Here is a 19,272-nt window from a genome sequence, read left to right as displayed (position 1 = left end):
CACAGTCACCTCACAGAGTCAGAGGATTCTGGAACATGCCTGTTGATGTGAACCTATATCCTGGCTCAAAAAATTAACCCGGTAAGATGAGCTGGGTTCCAAAAACCTAAGCACAAGACTTACTTCCTCACATCAAAAGCAGCCACACTCCATACCTCCTCCCATTCGGCTCCTCACTGGACCTTGGACCAACGACATGGCCTTGGCATAAATGTAAGTTTCATGAGCTATGACCTTTATTAGCGTATTGTGTGTGCTTGCGGGCAGACATGCACACGCACACATGTAGATCAGACAACACCCCGTAGGACTCTGTTCTCTTCTACCAGGTAGGTTCCCAGGATCGAAATCAGCCTGTCAGGCTTGGCAGCAGACACCTGTGCCTTCTAAGCCATTCCCTGCCCTCCTACCTTTGCCTCTTCAAGCTGATTTCAACTTCATGGTTTCTGAGAACAAAGTTCAAGTGAGAGGTGCTTCGCTACCTTTAGGAAGGCAGGACAGGCTCCTAATGAGTCCCTCTCGGGTGCACACAGAGCTCTCTCCTACTTCTGAGCAACACAATAGCTAGTATGGAAGAAATAAAGTTAGGCGTGGGTATTGGGGGAGGGGGGGTCCTCAGGCAAATGTCCTTCCTTACGTCTGGATTGCATCCAGCCCAGCCATCTTCATCTTTAGCAGCCGGTCCTCCCAGTAGAATCGGGGTATCCGGAAGTAGTGAATGCTTCCCGAGATGTAGCGGAATGGCTGCCCATCCTTGAGGAAGCGGTCCCGTTTGTAGTCCAGCTCAAATGTCCTCTGGGAGACATTCTGCAGGGCAAGTAAGGGGCCAGGTGAGAATGTGAACCTTTACTTCAGAAGTGCAGCCCGGGGCAGATGCTTTTCTGTTTAAGTTACACAACGAGTAGACTTACTAAGTTACACAATAACTGATACACAAGTCATGGCTCAGCCCAGCCCAGGTGACTTGGCTACAGAGTAACTGAGGAGGCCACCCCCTCTTTGGCTCTACTCCCAAAATCTGGAGCCTGCTGACATCCAGGAGCTGGGACTCCATCCACTGAGCTGTGTGTGAGGCGTAGAGGCACACGCATCAGCTCAACAGCAATGTCCCCCGTTCGGATCACCAGGAATATAAAAAGCAGGGCAGACAGCCAGGATCAGGTGCTGGGGGTGGAGTGTCAGAGAAGTGGAGGAACGAGGGTCAGAAATCCAAGGCGATCCTTAGCTACATTCAGAATTTGAGGCCAGCCTGTGCTACAGGATTGCCTGTCTCGAACGCACGAAGCAATAGACCCATGGGTCCCCATCCTAACTGCTGCTCTGAGTCCCAGAGTGACCTGGGCAAGTGTCCTCTCCGTCCCCATCTCTCATCCATAACCGCCGGGGAATCAGAGGAAAGGAACTTTCAAACGGTATTCTTTTTGTTATTTTATCTCTGCCCCCTCCCAACCCCCTTCGGAGCTGAGGACTGAAGCCAGGGCCTTGCGCTTGCTAGGCGCTCTACCACTGAGCCAAATCCCCAACCCCTGGAACCGTATTCTTGAAGTCGTAGGGTCGAACTGAATGGGGCCCGGGGGGGGGGGGACGTAAATCAGCACCTATCTCAGGGACAGAGAACAGGGCATCGCACCCAGCACAGTAAACTCCAACACGCCCGGTATACACCTTCACCGGCTGAAAGGTCAAAGAAAGGAACCCAGTTTGGGATTCCCATCAGAGCTGTTAAGCAGCGTGGAACACTGCACCCTGGTGGACGAAGGCAGGTAGCAAGGGGCAGCAGACACCCTCCAAACCAGGGTTACGGGGAAGCCGGAGTTGGCACGTGCGCCTGGAAGTTTTGGGGGGGGGGGGTGGTGAGGAGCCAGGTTCCACCAGCCTCCTAGCCCGCAGCAACTCTGGAACAGAAACATCTGGCAACAACTGCGGGAGTGCTGAGTCCTGGTTCACACGAGGTCGATATCCGCTCGGGAGCGGAGCCTCCCCTGATCCGTCAGACGGATCGCTAGTGTCTCCATCTCAGGTCTAATTCTCTGCTTCTTCGCGGTACCACTAAGGTCAAATCAATGACGGCTCAGGACCACTTTCCAGGCACTTACCACGGGCGCTGTAGTGAAAGACACCACACCTGCTCCTTTATTGCTTCCGAGGCTGAAACTGAGCAGAGGATGGTTCTGGAAAGCTCATCCCTGGTCTATAGGAATTAGTCACAGGTGCCACGGGGCTGAAGAACGTGGCACACAGATCCAAGACTGCAGAGTGCAGTTAACAAGGACTTACAGAAGCTTAATCCTAAACCGCAGACTGGCTGATTGCCACAGTATGGGCTAGAAAATGAGGTGTATATTCGCAGGTCTCCCCTCCTCCCCCTCGTTCCTGTGATCATTTGGATTCTCAAGCCACCTGCCCCCAAGCCTTTGTTTCAGGTTCTGTTTCCAGAGGGTCCTAAATTAAGGCAAGTGGTACCAGGAACGGCCTACGGTGACGAGTAACTTTGACTGTCTCCAAGAACAGAGACGGACGGCTAAGTGTAGTGGTTGAGAGTGGTCCCCATGCCCTCGTATATTTGAATGCTTGGTCCCCAGCTGGTAGAACTCTTTAGAAAGGATGGGGAGGTGTGGCCTTGTTAGAGGAGGTGTGTCACGGGGGGTGTGGCTTTCGAGGTTTTTTTTTTTTTTTTAAAGATTTACATCATGTATATGAGTACACTATCGTTCTCTTCAGACACACCAGAAGAGGGCATCAGATTCCATTACAGATGGTTGTGAGCCACCATGTGGTTGCTGGGATTTGAACTCAGGACCTCTGGAAGAACAGTCAGTGCTCTGAGCCATCTCTCCAGTCCACCTTCAAGGGTTTCTAGAGCCCGAGCCATTCCTAATTACCTCTCTCTGCCTCGTGCTTGGGGCTCAGCTTCTGCCCTGGCACCATGTCCTTCTGCCAGCTGCAACGCTCCCCACCCCACTCCCTGGCACCCTGCCATAATCATGGACTCTAAAACTCTAAGTAAGCCCTGCAATTAAATATTTTAGAAGTTGCTTTGGTCATGGCGTCTCTTCATGGCAACAGAACAGTGACTAAGACAAAGGTATCTGTGAGGGAATTCCCGGGGAGTTTTAAATGGTGGTGGGAGACCTACTCTGATTGTGGGCGTTACTATGCATGGGTTGGGAGCTACGGCTGAAGAAAAGAAACTAGGCCTAGTATCAGTACTCATTTCTGTCTTTCCACCCTGGACCCAATGTGATCAGCTGTCTGCCTCACAGTCCTGCCCCATCTCGCTGGACTGCACCTCCGCACCACAATCCAAGGACCCTTAGGTTTGTCAGGGCAGTGAGAAATGAAACAAAGACCTACACATGGGCTGTGGGCCAGCATCTGGAGTTTTTGGAGGTGACCCTACAGCTAGTGTTCAATGGGCGAGCAAGGACACTCCAAAATGTATGCCACGTTCCTCACCTTCACTAGATACAGAAGAGGTCCAGGTTAAGGGGGACAGGATTTGGCAAGTTTAAATTAGCTTTAGTGTGCACGTGTATGAGTGTGCATGTCTGTAAGTGTGCATGAGTGTGTATGAGAGCATTGTGTAAGTGTGTGTGCTCACACACGTGTGTAGCATGCTTGGCGTTGTACGTGTCCCACAGTGCACATGCAGAGATCAGAGGACCATGTGGAGTCCATTCTCTCTCTCTTCCTTTCCCTGAGTTCTTGCACAGCAAGCGCAGTACCTGTTGAACACTCTCCTCATGCGGGAGTTGCCACGTGACTTAGCACTTTTGGTTTACCAGGAACTGGACAGACCAGGGCTGTCTGTCTTGGCTAGCAGGTTCGGAAGCTCTGAAGAGAGGGACTGACAGGTTTAGGCCACCCGGGGGATTCTTTGAGTGGCACGAATGTCTGTAACGGTTTCTACAGAGACCCTCATCTCCTACCAGAAACGCAAGGTTGAAGGTTTAACCATGGTGGGACACTGGGATGGACCTAGAGGAAACAAAGAACAGTGTCCTGGGAGAGGACAGCGGGATGGGGTATCTGGCCTGACTCAGGAACTATCACCTTGGTGTCAGCTCGAATACCTAAGCTCATGGAATAGTTTCTTGGGAACAAACATGACACTAGTCTGCAGGAAGGGCTGCCTATGACTGAGGGAGCAATGGAGTGTTTGTTCAGGGAGGGAGTAACTAATGTAAAGACGCACCTGAGAGAAACCACTGTCTGACCCTATAAACCGTATACCTCAGGAGGCCCAGAGGATGCACGTTCAGTCAGGGAGAAAAGCTTTGGTAACCTTAGTAGTCCTCAGTAGATGCCAGAGGACAAAAGATACCACCATGACACTGGGCCCTCATCGCTGGAGTTGGTGACATCCTGGCATTATCGACCACTGTGATAATCCAAAACTGGGAGACACAATTCCCTCATTGTCCTAGGCAATAGAATCCCCGTGTGCTGAGAGGGCCGAGAGAAAGCTGAGGTGCCTCTTTCCAACCTCCAGCTCTGAGTCAGTTTGCTGCCACACTGGTTAAAGGGGGCGGTGAGTATCTCCTGAAGGAAGGACCCCATAGTGTAACCGCTTGCCAAGCAATAGCTAGCCGCTCCCAAAGCCCTCAACAATGGGACTTGGGGTACCTACCTGCAGAGAGGTGCGTACAGGCCATTGGTACAGCTCAGTCTTAGCCAACACTGATACTATGAAATGTCACAGATCATCTTTCTCCTTTGTCACTCCCAAGAAGGTCCAAGTCCCTCACACAGTGGATCCCAGAGGTAGAGCAATCCTACCATTATTTCCCTGGTTTGAACGCAAGCTGGAACCAAGCAGCCAGCAGAACCCTCACCACACACAAGGGCTTTTATGAGTGCAGTGAAAGTTCCAGAATTGGATACTCATCATCTCTTCCTCAAGAAAAACCCGGAGACCACGCTCCTGGAAGAATCTCCTTCCATCAAGGTTTAAAGGTCATCTTTATCGAATTCCATCTGATGTATATGAGTACAGTGTCGCCGTCTTCAGACACACCAGAAGAGGGCATCAGTTCCCATTACAGATGGTACTGAGCCACCATGTGGTTGCTGGGATTTGAACTCAGGACCTGGGAGAGCACTCAGTGCTCTTAACCGCTGAGCCATCTTTCCAGTCCCCCCTCTGTTCAGTTCTTATCACCTAGGTTAGGCAGCTCACGGCCACCCGTAACTCCAGCTCTAGAGGACCTGATGCCCTCTGCTGGCCTCCATGGGCTACTGCACACAGTGCACATAAACTCACATAGGCACACACATGTGCAAATTAATAATCATAAATAATAATTTCTTTAAAAGAGAAGAGGAAGCAGAAGGGAAAGAAGGGAGAAGAGAGAAGAGGGAAACAGGAGTGAAAAAAGGGAGGGAGGTGAGGGAAGAGGAAGAAAGCAAAAGACAAGGAAAGACAAGAAGCTAGCTTCTAGTAATTAAAGGAAAAAGACCCGCAAATTTGCCCAGGGTATGACTCAATCCCTTCCGAACGAATGGACACCAAAAAGTGATCACGAAGAGAGAAAACTTTATTTCACACTTGCAGGGTGGAGTAGCATCGGTGTATTTACAAAGTGCATAGCCACAGGAACACAAAACAAAACACAGTCCTAAGCACAGCCATAATGGATGTTCAGGTCGCCTGGAGTCCCCACCCCCACTATACACACACTGCATATCATACTGGAGGTTTAAGAAAAACCAAATCAGCACATACAAAACACCCTTAGATGGACTCATCAGGGGTCCAATTCAGTGTGATTTCTTCAGTTGCAAGCATCTTTAAGAAAACAACAACAAAAACCCCCACTAACTGTAACACAGAATTGAGCGTCACTTGAGCAACCTGAACATCTCCCCCAGGAGTTCTAGTCCTCAGTGCTAAAAATAAATATATCTGCATCCCCCATGCACATCCCTGGACTTAGTAAAAGCAGCTTGGTGACATCACAGGTTAAGGGTCATTGTGAATGAGCTGATCAAGCCAGACCTCGGTCTCCAAGTCTTCTGGGAGAAAGCTGAGAAGTTCCAATCCAATGGGTCCCTACTCACCCTCCAGGAGCCCTGCCAACTCACCCCGGCGGGGAAGAACCCAGCTGTTTCACTAGCAGCTCAGGGCTATGGAAAGCGGGGGAGTGGGAGGGAGGGCAATGCTCACTAATGGCCCTTAAGGTCATACATGGAGAGAAAGCCAAGAGTAATTTCAGGTGGCCGGAAGTCCAGAGGCTGCTGTGGCCAGGACCTCATTTCCAACAGGCTGGTGAAGCAAAGCAATTGAGGTTCTCCATGATGATGCCCCGGGGGCAGATCTGTGGATACCACACACCCATGCTCACTCATCTTGCTCATGTGTCTTGTGTCAAGAACATTTTCTCACCTCTGAAACACAGGAAGAAGAGGACCTGTCCTCTGACCTCCATATTAGTACTACACACACACACACACACACACACACGCACACGCACACGCACACGCACACGCACACGCACACACACACCCCTCTTTCAAAATATACCTTAAATAAAGATATCCTCAATTATTTTTGTTTAACTTTTTTTTTTAACGTATGTGGGTACACTGTCACCATCTTCAGACACACCAGAAGAGGGCATCAGTTCCCATGACAGATGGTTGTGAGCCACCATGAGGTTGCTGGGAACTGAGCTCAGGACCTCTGGAAGAGCAGTGCTCTTAACCGCTGAGCCATCTCTCCAGCTCCCTTAACTTTTTCGGGTGTGTCCACGTTTACATGAGTAAGAGGAATGTCACAGAATTAAAGAGAAGTGGTCCTCAAGACACACGGAACTTGTCAGGCTTTGACTCATACGAAGATCAAACTGTAAAGAGACATTTCCTCAAGAAATTAAAGAACTGAGCACGGGGAGGCAGGCAGATCTCCTGGACTTTTAGGCCAGCCTGGTCTATGTAGTGAGCTCCAGGCTAGCCAGGGCTACATACTGAGACCCTGTCTCCAAACACAAAAAAGAGAAGAGAAGAGAGAGACTACTGGAACAGGGAGCAGAAGAAAACAGCGCAAGAGTAAGCAAAATAGACATTTGGCTAAAAACACAACGGACGGACCTTTACACAACAGCTCAGTTCAGAAGGGAAAGGGGGTGCAGTGCAACTGAACCACAGAAATAAAAGTGACCTGAAGAGGGTGGGCCTGGCAGCACCGGCAGTGCCTAGGGTGCGGCCCTGAGACTGTCAAGGAGGAAACGCGGTGAACACTGCGTGCTAACACGCACGCCCTGAAGGCTGAAGGTAAAGCAGTGTAAGAGGGATCGAGAAGAGAGGACCTGACACGAACACGGCATCGCTCTTCCCTTTATTAGGATAGAAGACCTTCAGAAGAACAGGCAGTACCATCTCGTTAGACAATTTTATTTATATAAGCATTATGTGCTGTGCAGAGGTGTGGCACGGAGTCCATGGGGGGAGGTCGGAGAACAGCTCTGTGGCGTTCTATCCTTCCACCATGGGTTTCGGAGATGGAGCTGAAGGGAGGCTTGTGAGGCGGCCTGCTGAGCCACCCGACTGTCCCTCACCACTGTTTTTTCCTTTCTCTGACGTCCCGAGATCGAACCCAGAGCCTCACACTTGCAAGGCAAGTTCTCTCTCAACCGAGTGGCAACCCAGCCCCTGTCTGTTAATAGAAAAGCATTTGGCAAAGCAGAGTTCAGAGAGGACGAAGGAGCCAGCTGTGGTGACGCATGCTGGCATCCAGCTCTTGGGAGGCAGAGGCAGGAGGATAACTGCAAGTTGAAGGCCAACTGGTGTACAAAGCAAGACCCCGCTTCAAAAAAAAAAAAAGAAAGAAAAAAGAAAACACCCGAAAGCCAGAAGAGCAGATGTGCACACAGGTCACAAGACGACCGTATCAAAACGAGACCAGGATGGGTCTAATGCCCCGAAGAGAAAGAACCAGAAAACGAGGAAGAATAGAAATGGCAGGAGTCGAAGGCCACCAGTAGCCTAGAGGATTGCACTGAGAAGGCATTGACTCCGTCTGCTGAAATCCAAAGCTGAGGATAGAAAGGGCAGTCGTGACCCCAAGAGGGTTGACAGCAGAAATGGAGGACATGGATTAAAGGCCTTCGTGAGGTTGGAGGGGTTGCAGTTTGCGAGAGGAGGTCTCGGGGGACAAGGTGCTGAGTTGTGGCTTCTCCTAGAATCCCAACTACAGATTAGCCCAGTGCATTGAAATCCTCTCTGGGGTGGGAGGGGAATGAGACCATCACAGTATCTAGGCAAAGCTATTTCTCTCTCTCCTTCCCCCCCTCCCACCACTCACCCCCCAAGACAGGATCTCACGTAACCCAGGATGGTCGCAAACTCACTACGAGCTTTGAACTCCCAACTTTCCTGTCTCTATCTACTGAGTGCTGGGAATTACAGGTATGTTTGCTTCATTCATTCATTCATTCATTCATTCATTCATTCGGGGACCAGATGGCGCCCTGCCAATACTGGGATGGGAGACAAGAATGAGTCAGTAACCTCCTGGACCCACTAGACAGCATCACACCAGAAGGACAAAAAGGTGAAGAATCCTCCATTTACGGAAGCAGAGAGTGCATAGGAAACTCGAGACACTTGCCAGGAAGGTGGCTCTTAGTATCACATGTACATCTGGGCTGTGCTGGAGGGCAGCAGGCCAGCCATCGGCAGTCCCCCGGGTTGGCTCTCTAGGCACTTTTGCTTGGCAATGCTCCCTGGCAGGTCTTGGTGCACTGATTAACGAACATTACAGTGCGTGCCCACCGTGGGTACGGACGGGCTTAGCGTTCTCTCAGCACAGCAGCCTTGAGGTAGATTCAGGAAGTACGGCCATTTCTGGGATGACGGAAGCTAAGAATCTAGGAGGACTTGCCACTGTCAGGTCTCAAGCCTCTCTCACAAGCAGCAGGAAGAGCCATTCCAGACAGAGGACTCTCAGCCTCCCAGATGTTCTTAAACACATCTCAGTAGAGCCTCTTCCTAAGCCCAGCTAGCTCTCGGCTCTGCAAAGGGCAATGTCTCTCTTGCCCCTGGCAAAGAAAGACTAGACCGACAAACTGACACTGCACAAGAGAGCGCTTTGTTTCTTGTGGGTCTAGAAGCCCTGCGAATGACCCTATGCTTCTGTGACCAGAGGCCAAGGTATGGGTTAGAATTCCCCCAAGCAGGTAAGACAGACCCTGTCTTTCCAGGGCCTAGGGCAACCTGCAAGGGCAGAGCTGGGTCAGACCTGGGGCAGCTTCAACTTTCCTATGGGTAGACGAGAAACCCCAGCTTCTCACCAAAATCTCAGACCCAAACCTGGCCTGATGGGTAGGAGGTGCTAACCTCAATGGTTATTAAAGATGGCCTCCTGCAGTGACTCTTAGAGGGACCCCCTCATCTAGCTGTGAGTGAACTGAACCTGCCTCGCTCGAACAAAGTGCCTCAAACAAGCAAGGCCCTTTGAGGGGAACGTGGGACTCTAGGGTCTTGTTTATCTGCATACAGAATCCCGAATCCGCTGTAACCTCTAAAGATATCAAACCATCGGGCTGCAGAATGAACTCCCTTCGCACAGAGTTAGAACCTGTTGTTGAGCACCTCCTAAGAAAGTATTTGTCACTGTGGTGTTTTAAAGATACCTCATCACATCCAGTGTCCTTCCTCACCCCCAAACACAGAAGCAGCCTGTCCTTAATTATCTCACCCAAAAACTACAAAGAACCAGGGACTCAGAACTGCTAAGTCCCTAAGGGACCGCAGTCGTCCCTTACCACAGTCCCCATGACTCATTTTTCTAGCCATTCTGGCCCAACTACTCTGTACAGTAATCAGGACCCCTCAAGGTACAGACAAGAAGTGCCCCCATGATCCAATGGGGTTTGCCGATGTCCTCAATAAAGGTAACCTTCATGGACATGGAGGAAAGGGATACTCGCCTCTCAACACGGCCCATGCCCAAACCAACTATCAAATGATTCCAGAGCCCACCCTAACCATAGCTAAACCCACAGGAGACAAGTGTTCCTGCCCCTCCCTGAGTTTGGTCAAGAAGTGCCCTTCCCCGCCATCCCACACTCTGCAAAAGGACCCCCATTTCCACGGCAGCTGGAAAACAAATGCCCACTCCACCATATGGCACAGAGTGGACCCCCAGGTGTACGGTCAAAAGTGGTTCATTATCTAAAGAGTTAAGCCAGCCTGAATTTTCCAGGCAGCCTCACTGCAAATCGGTGTTCCCAGCAGGCTGTGCCAAAGGGGGCTGGCAAGGTTAGGACGGCACAGGAGATGGACGAAGGTCATAGGCCAGGGCGGGGCAAGGCAAGGCAGGACCATCGGGCAGGCTTACGGAGCCCGCCACAGTATGAGTTCTGTGATTTCTGCCCTGCTCCCCAACCTCATGGGTATCCCATAGTAGGCTGTACCCGGGCTAACATACACGAACGTAGCCTTGCCTACTTGGTAAAGTCCAGCAAAGAAAGGGTTCAGGAGATAGGCCGCGACATTCCAGGGGAAGATCTGCCCTGCATGAGTGTGCCCGGAAAGGATCAAGTTTATATCTGGCCGAGCCTGGAGGGCTCTCTTGGCAGCCAGAGGCTGATGAGCCAGTAAGATGGTGGCATGTTCCGGGCTGCAGCCTTCCAGAGCCTTGTCAAGGTCCATGCCGTGCCCAGAGTAGTGAAGGATATCTGCTTCTATGTCATCCACGCCTGCCAAACAGACCCATTCTCTCTCTCCTCCTCCACTGTCCGGGTCCCCCGAGGCAGAAGAAATCTTGACATTCTCATTATGTAGGGGCCGGACGTGCAAGGATTCCAGCAGTGTGAACCAGTTGCTGACGTCCGACGTATAGTACTCGTGATTACCCGTGACGAAGTAGTTGCCGAGACGGGAACGGAGCTGACCCAAAGGAGCGACCGCCGTCCGCAGGATGGAGGCTTCTGAATCGGAGAGGTCGCCCACGATCACCGTGATGTCTGGCTCTAGCCTGTTCACCATCCTCACAAACATCTCCATCTTGGTCCTGCCCACCGTGGGCCCCAAGTGAATGTCCGAAAGGAGCACGATCTTGAGGTTATTCATCGAAGGGGGCAGCTGGTGGATGGGCACCTCCACGGTTTTCACCAACGGGGGTTGGGCAGCATTCAGGAGGCCAATGGTACTGAGCACAGCCGTCACGGCCACCGCCAGCGCAGGCCTGAGCACCAGGTGCCTTGTCTTGTTAGGGCTGCCCACCACCCTACCACTGCGCCAGGCTAAGAACTGGTAGGCCTGCTCCATGGCATTCAAGATGCAAAGGAAGAATACCATGATGATGTAGGCGCCCAGGCAGGAGTAGGCTGCTAAGGAAAACAGGTAGGGTTCCTCGGCCACCAAGAAGAGCATGGTGAAGAAGCTGGAATGTGCCAGGGCCAGAAATGTCATGACAACCAGCTTCCAAAGCTGGAAACAGGTAGATTCCACAGCAGGGGGATGGCTGAGGTTGCTCACTGTGCTCCGCCAGATATACGACGAACCAATGAGCAGAATCGAGTTCACAAACAGGGCCAGCTGCAGACGGAACAGCCAGCGCCAGGCCTGGAGCTCAAGGGCCTCCGCCAGGAAGGAGCGGGAGAGGATCATGGACACGAAGACCGTGGCTGCAGCCAGGGCAGCCTTGGAGCCCAGGGACAGCTGCCTGAAGAGCGCCATTCTCCCAGCGCCTGAGGAGTCCCCCAAAGCTCAGTGCTGGAAGACTCTGGGAGGCAAGTGACTTCCTGAGAAAGGACTGTGGCCAGTGAGAGACTTCCAGGTCAGCTCCGCCTGCAACCAGGAACTGGCATCAGCTTTATAGATAGACCATCAGAGCATTCTTGTCCCCACTCGACCAAAGCCCAAAGACCACAGGCCACAGACGTGGCTCCAACCTGCCTCAAATCCAAGCCACTCAAACACCAGTGAGCCACCAGGCTTCCTTATTGAAACACACCGCAATCATGACGTGAAACACGAGGGCGGTTTTCTTTTCCTTTTGTGACAGGTCTCGGGTAGTCCAAGCTGGCCTTGGATTCACAGTGTGACCAAGGACACCCTGAACTTCCAACCCTCCTGCCTTCACCAAACAGGTGCTGGGATTCCAGGCTTTACCATGCAGCTTTATGTGAGGATGGGACCCTAGGTTCCATGCATGCTAGGCAGGCGTTCTACCAACCAAACCACATCTCCTGCTTCAGTTTCCACTGTTGTCTTAGTGTTTCAGCCGGTTAAAGGGTCCCCACAATGAACGGGCATGAAACATTCCCTCCCTCCCCACCGCCCCTCTGAAACATACATTCTTTCTCTCTCTCTCTCTCTCTCTCTCTCTCTCCCTCTCTCTCTCCCTCTCCCTCTCCCTCTCCCTCTCCCTCTCTCTCGTTTTTTGAGGCAGAGTTTCTCTGTGTAGCCCTGGCTGTCCTAGAACTTGCTCTGTAGACCAGACTGGCCTCCAACTCACAGAGATCCCCCTGCCTCCGCTTCTCTGAGTGCTGGGATTAAAGGCGTGGGCCAGCTGCCCCACCTCCCCAGGCTGTTTTCTTTATTTCTTTTTAAAGATTTATTCGTGTGCCTACAACACTCTGCCTGCGTGTATCCCGCAGGCCAGAAGAGGGCACCAGATCTCATTATAGATGGCTGCGAGCCACCATGTGGTTGCTGGGAATTGAACCCAGGACCTCTGGAGGAGCAGACAGCGCTCTTAGCCTCTGAACCATCTCTCCGGCCCATTCTGTTTTTTAATAATAGGAAAATTACTATTTCAAAGGATCCGCTGTTAGCGTGTCACCTGGGGGAAGTCTCACATGGGAGTTGTGACAATGGCAAAGCATCACTGTGAATGTCCTTACATGGAAACATTAACACGTGAAACATTTTCACACTTCCAGTGAGCGCATAATACAGTTTTTCAAAGACACCAAAACCTGAGTTGACTGCAGACCGCAAACAGCAATGTAAGACTCTGACTTCTGCGCCTGGGGACATAGCTCAGTTTGTAGGGCACCTAGCATGGACAAAGCCCAGGTTCCACCCTCATCACCACAGAAACAGGGCACAGAGGTGCATGCCGGTACTCCCAGCATGCGGGAGGTGAAGACAGGCTCGTCAGAAGTCCAAGGCTATGTCTGACTACATAATAGCAAGTTTGAGGCCAGCCCAGGCTTCGTGAGAGCCTGTCATTAAAAAGCAAAGAATAGGTCTTCTCAGGCTGGAGAGATGGCTCAGCGGTTAAGAGCACTGACTGCTCTTCCCAAGGTCCTGAGTTCAAGTCCCAGCAACCACAATGGTGGCTCACAACCATCTGTAATGAGATCTGATGCCTTCTTCGGGTGTGTCTGAAGACAACGTCAGTGTACTCATATGCATAAAAATAAAAAAAAACAAACAAACGGCCCTTCTCTTAAAGTAACTACAGCTCTAGCCAAAAACTGAGAGACTCTTCTTCATATAAGTGTACTGCTTGTTGGGGTTGGGGATTTAGCTCAGTGGTAGAGCGCTTGCCTAGCAAGCGCAAGGCCCTGGGTTCGGTCCCCAGCTCCGAAAAAAAAAAGAAAAAAAAAAAGTGTACTGCTTGTTAATGTCCAATTGGTTTACTACTTCTTAAGGCAGGAGGATCTCTGACTTCCAGGCCAGCCTGCTCTACAGAGTGAGTCCCAGTACGACCAGAGCTTCAAAGAGAAACCCTGTCTTGAGAAAGCAAAAGCAGAAGGAAAAAAAAAAAAAGACACATTTTAATTTTTAATCTAGGTCTGAAGTTTGAGAGTTAATGTTGCAGATGCAAACAAACAAGGATAACAGAAAGCTAGTCGACTGGAATTTTTCGTTGGCTCTAATCTAAATGCCCAGGAGAGAGATCCATCTAAGATTTCCCGAGGATCATGCAGCAGCCTTTCTGGGTGGCGCTCTCCCAGGGCACCTCCTACTTCTTACCTGATGACTAACATCAAACCGGTGACCTCCATAAAACCTTATCACTTCTGCTCATCCTGACACTGAAGATTTATGGGTTCCTTTCTGCCCTCTCTACCCTACCTGTTGGAACCTCTGCCCACTGGTTCTCAGGACGTCAAGCTCTGATGAAGCAGCCGGCACTCAATTTTTCTTTTCCTTAAATGAAAGCATTTTCAACAACTGTTTTTCCAGAAACTTCAAAAAGTTTCAACTCTGGTTTCAGATAAACGTGTGTCATTTCCAAGAGTGTAGTTTTTACACGTCTACCAGGCTCAAAGTCTACTAGCAGGTACTTGAACTTACCGCCCCCCACCCCGACTCAGTCCATCGGGGGCCTCAAGCTGACTCGCTCAAAGTGCAAAAGAGTAGGAGCCGCGTTCCACCACGCCCTGTCCTCTTCGCAGGTTCCGTGCGGGCCTCCCCAGGTGCGTGTCCCACGCGCCTCAGCCACTGCCCTGCCACCCAGACCTCGCCCGCTGCAGTTTGCCTCTTCCCACCCTCGACCCGCACTGCCAAACCCTAAGAGGAAAAGGCTTCCAACAAGGCGATGCACACCTCAAACTAAAAGCTGCCAGCAGGTGGCTTAGCGAGAAACGTGAACAGGACGCTTGAAAAGGGAGAAGTCTCGGAAAGCAAATGTTCCGGTGACCCCACTGCAGGAGCCTCTCCTGACCCCATTTTTCTCCTTCCGGAGCGCTCTGTGAAGCCCGAACTCTGCAAGGATCGCGTCCCACGCCACTGCCCGCGGAGCCCCCTCGCAGCCACCAGCCTGGAGCCCCGTTCCCCAGAAACCGAAGCTGGAAAGACTCAGGCGCACCTCAGCTAGCCCCGGACCGCGATGCGCAAACCGGGAAGCAGGTCGGTCCGCAGGGGACAGCCGCAGCGGAACCCACGCGCGCCAGCAACCAGGAAGGACGCGCGCCCCGCCCGTCCGGCCCGCCCCTACGGGAGGCCCGGCCACTGCCTGCGCCTCGGCGGCCTGCGTGCTCCGAGGGGAGATGGAGGGTAACCCAGATCCCCACTTTGCAGAGCCGCGGCTTTCCTCGGCCTCTGCCCGCTTCCCAGCGGCGGAGCGTCCCCGCGCGGTGGCACCGGAGACTTACATAGAAACTGTGCGCAGCGCCCAGCAACTGCAGGAGCGCCAGGAGCGGGAGCAGCATATACTGGGGGACCCGGAGCATGACGGCGCCGCGATGGGACCGCTCCACTCTGCAGTGGGCGCTCTGGCCAGCCGCTCCACCTCCGAGGGGTTACTGAGGACCCTTTGCCAGGACCCGCCCAGGAGGACCCGCCCCCAGCTCCGCCCCACCCCGAGGCTCTAGGCTGGGAGCGAAGGTCCAGCCTCTGCAGGCCACGTGACTCCGGAGCCGCTGTGGTCTAAGCATCTGCGAGTCCCCCCGGAAGGGCGGATCTTCAGAATGAACGGTGATGAAGCTCAGGGGCTGGCCAGCCACAGGGCCCTTCAGGCTGTCCCGGCTGCCAAAAAGAACTGAGCATGGAAAAGGAAAACAGCCAGTCCTCAGTGCTTCGGGCAGTAGTCCTAGCCCCTAAAACTCTCCCTAGCACGTGGTCTAACACAAGGTGAGGTCCACGGACCAGGCGACTTAAACCTGGAAATGCAGACTCAGCACCCCAGCCCTGAACCCAGCTCCAAGTTTCAGTGCAAGCAAAGTTAGAGAAGCACTGTGTTAGGTTATAGAGAAATTCCAAGTGTGACTGAGCTGCGGCCAAGTTCTTTTGAACTGCCCTGAATTTTAATGAGAGTAATGGCACTTCCTTCAGTCAACTTCTTGTTCTTCCTGCCTACTGCCTTCTGGACGCTGAATTACAGTCATGGGCCACCACCTCTGCTTAAGTCGAGGTTGGTTTAAATATAGATAAGTTTTTTCCAGCGTTAGTGAATTGCAACCAATAACAATATTTATTTATTTTAGACATTGTCTCATTGTATTTATTTATTTCACTTATCTTTGCCGTGCACCGTGTGAGTCTCAGGTCCTCATTAATCTAGGCTAATACTCTACCATTGGGCCATACCCCTTTCTTTTCTGTTTTTCTGAGACTGCTTCTCACTGTTTATCCTTGACTAACGGGACAGGACAGGACAGAACACACACACACACATGTGGGTACTCACACACACACACACACACGAACATATATACACGACATAATATACAAATACATATCCTAAGTAAAAGCTGTTCCTTATTTTAAAAAGCAGGATCTCGAGTGGAACAGGCCTGTTCTGTAAAACAGGGCCTTTATTATGCATCTCTGACCGTCCTAGTCCACTCTCAGACTGTTTTGATGAATAGAACGTGTGTGTCGTTAAATTGTGTTACTGACAGATTAACTCCCTCACCAGATTCTATCACCAGATTCTAAATGATCTCCTGTCTTTTTCTCACCTGGGTCTCTGCTTTGTCCATGACATTTAGTTCTGTCCTTGGTGGTCTAGGCCACCGTGTGGCGACTTACACTTGTAATCATTAAGGCTCCAGAGGCTGAAGCAGGAGGATTGCCACAAAAAAGAGGGTAGCCTGGGCTACATGTCACCCGAGGTAGACATCTCTAGGCCTCGTGTCTCTTAGTAATTTTCCACACATTACCTCTCCCGCCCCCGCGCTCCCCCACCACTGTCTACATGCTCATAATTGTATACTCTGCTTAGGGCCCAGACAGATCTCTCTCTCCTACTGCAATGGTGTCAAACCCTATTTCAGTAGTTGAATACAGTCTTCAAGATATAATGTGAGAGAATGAGTTTTCCTCGGGGCCAGGGAGATGGTGCAGAGGATTAAAGCCGTTGCTGTTAAAGCCTGTTGTCCCATTAAAAGAAAAGGTTCTATCCAAGTCCAGCTTGGCAAGGTTTGAGTGTCCTGGGGTTAATTACTGGGTGACTGAAAAGCAGCTGCCCTAGAGCAAGTGCCACCCACACATGGAGGAGGAATGTGTCGCTGTGTCCTGACCGCCCAGTCAACCTTCCACTTCCTACACTGTCAGCATTCTACAAGCCCATAAGCAGTGAGGGCCCACAGATGCCTTGTGTCTGGAACTCCAGACACTCTGAATCTGGTGACCCTTTCATTGACATGTGACCGTCCCCATTACACCTACCTGGCTGCTTTGTTTTGTTCTATGGCTGCCAGACTCAGGTACTGTGTGGTCCCCTCAACGACTTCCGCTTCCTGATGGTGACCATGTCTTTCAAACGTTCGAAAAGGAAATAGTGACCCCAGAATTCTCCACTCCTTCCCCACGTCTTTCTACCACCTCTTCGGCCATGTTTGATGGGGGGATGTGAGTATGACTCCGTTCTGCGCACTGGGACACTATGCCCAAATGTCAGCTCCCTATTCTCACGGCCATTCATCGCCACAGTAACCTCCACCCACACACCAGAAAAGAGTTAACCTGGACCTCGGCTGAAAACTAGCCAGCCATGGGACTTTGCCCTGATGTACAGTACCAAACATGAATTTCCACTTCTGGAGTGGGCCTTACATCGCTTACGTCGAATCAGAAAAGTAGTTGGTTGTACCCATAACTGTCATGCTTACCTAGAATGTCATGTCAACCTAGAATGACTATTGCCCACATGTGGGTGTCTTAGTCAGGGTTCTCTAGAGTCACAGAACTTATGGGTAGTCTCTATATCGTAAGGGAATTACTTACGGTCTGTAGTCCAGGGGTCTAGCGGTGGCCCAGTCCCACAAGGCAGGCAGGCAAAAGAGAGAGACTCTGACTGACTTCTTCCAATGTCCTTATGTAAGCCTCCAGCAGAAGGTGTGTTCCAGATTAAAGGTGTGCACCACCATGCCAGGATCTGGGGCTTGCTTTGTCCCAGGCTAATCTTGAACTTAGAGATCTCCTTGCCTTTAGCTCCTGGGGGATTTATAGCCACTTTGCCTCAAGATCTCCATACCAAGATCCAGGTATCAGAAATTTGTATCTCCCAGTCTCAAGATCAGGATCGCGGGTGAGCCTTCCAATTCATTCCAGATACAGTCAAGTTGACAACCAGGAATAGCCACTACATTTGCTAATGGGATATGTGGATCCAGAGGGGAACAGGGCTGACAGCAACAATCCTTAGCAGCTTGTGCAGTGCTGTGGTATTATTTATCCCAGCTGTATTAGTCAGGGTTCTCCAGAGTCACAGAATTTATGGGATGTTTATATTGAGGGAATTTAATGTGATGACTTAGTCTGTAGTCCAACTCCCCAACAGTGGTCAGCTTGGATGGGAAGTCCCACGCAGCTGGTCTTCTGTAGAAGTAGGCTTCGACAGACGTGCTGGCGAGTAAATGCAAGTGGAGAAGAACAGTGAATCTTCCTTCTCCCAAAGTCCTTGTGCAGGCCTCCAGCAGAAGGTGTGGCCCAGATTAAAGATGTGTCTGGATCTGGGACTTACTTTATCTCAGACTGACCTTGAACTCAGAGATGTCCTTGCCTTATTCTCCTGGGGATTAAAGGCGTGTACTATCTTAGGCGTGGCCTACGGTTTTCATGGCCACTGTGCCTCAAGATCTCCATGCTAAGATCCAGGTCAGAAACTGTTTTCCAGCCTCAAGATCTGGATCACAGGTGAGCCCTTCAATTCTGGACTATAGTTCATTCCAGATACATTCAAGTTGACAACCAGGAATAGCCACTACCCCAGCCATCAGGAAGAAAGCCTCCAGCCCTGATGTCTCTGTGCCCTGTAACCAGAGGGTATAGTGTTCTGGCAATAACAATTTGTCATTCCAGTTCTGGTGTGCAGCCATCAACAACGGTAATAGCATTTACTATAGGTTCTCAGGGACCTTCTTAGCCAGTCAAGTACTCCTCCCTAGTTACTGGTGTTTGAAAGATAAAAGTTTTAAAGTTGCCCCCCTAGACACAAAGTTTAGAGCAGAAAAAGAAAACAGGTTAGGCCCCAGAATTGTATGTTCCAAGAAGCCTCTCCTAGGGCTATAGAATGGATAATTACATTGGCCAGCTCAACAGCTTTCTCCCAGAAACTAGCTGACCATAAATCTTAGAGAACAATCTTGAGAAGCAGGAAACAACTTCTCCTAGGAACTAGCGGACCATGAAGTTAAACAATCTGAGAAGTAAGAGACAGCTTCTCCTAGGAAACAATCTTGGGAGACAGAGAGTTCTTCCTTGTGATTTTTCACTGTTATTCTATGACGCCATCCCTGCCCCCTCAGGTTGTGGTTTCTCCCTTTAAATACCTCTTCTCCCAGCCTCTCGGGGTAGAACTCCACTGCCCCTGCGTGGGATACGAGTCTCAACCCCAGTGCACTGGTTGCTATCGATAAACCTCAT

The 19,272-nt window shown here is 51.1% G+C and overlaps 2 protein-coding genes across 4 annotated transcripts in view; both read right to left on the bottom strand.

Moving 5' to 3' along the window:
- Positions 1-15,246, bottom strand: part of Glb1 (galactosidase beta 1) — a 71,856-nt gene extending 56,610 nt beyond the window's left edge. Inside the window, exons 1-2 of the mRNA XM_032910991.1 lie at positions 15,057-15,246; positions 638-807 (exon numbers count right to left, since the gene is read on the bottom strand). Of these exons, the coding sequence (XP_032766882.1) occupies positions 638-807; positions 15,057-15,134 (248 nt within the window). The 5' untranslated portion in view covers positions 15,135-15,246. The remainder of the gene's footprint in view (positions 1-637; positions 808-15,056) is intronic.
- On the bottom strand, positions 9,564-15,144 carry Tmppe (transmembrane protein with metallophosphoesterase domain). 3 transcript variants are annotated; one of them, XM_032910995.1, is made up of 2 exons: positions 15,057-15,144; positions 9,564-11,793 (listed from the first exon to the last, which is right to left on the bottom strand). In XM_032910995.1, exon 2 carries the CDS (start codon positions 11,680-11,682, stop codon positions 10,336-10,338), a length of 1,347 nt encoding a protein of 448 aa, XP_032766886.1. In that variant the 5' UTR covers positions 11,683-11,793; positions 15,057-15,144; the 3' UTR covers positions 9,564-10,335. The 3 variants fall into 3 exon arrangements, with proteins under 3 accessions (XP_032766886.1, XP_032766885.1, XP_032766883.1); XM_032910994.1 differs by lacking the exon at positions 15,057-15,144 and adding an exon at positions 14,509-15,032; XM_032910992.1 differs by lacking the exon at positions 15,057-15,144 and adding an exon at positions 14,771-15,032.
- Positions 15,247-19,272: the final 4,026 nt, after the last annotated feature.

The sequence above is a fragment of the Rattus rattus genome, chromosome 8 (genome assembly GCF_011064425.1).
Source record: "Rattus rattus isolate New Zealand chromosome 8, Rrattus_CSIRO_v1, whole genome shotgun sequence".
Taxonomy (NCBI): domain Eukaryota; kingdom Metazoa; phylum Chordata; class Mammalia; order Rodentia; family Muridae; genus Rattus; species Rattus rattus.
Note: the sequence above shows the minus strand (reverse complement) of the source record. Positions and strands in the feature narration are given on the sequence as shown.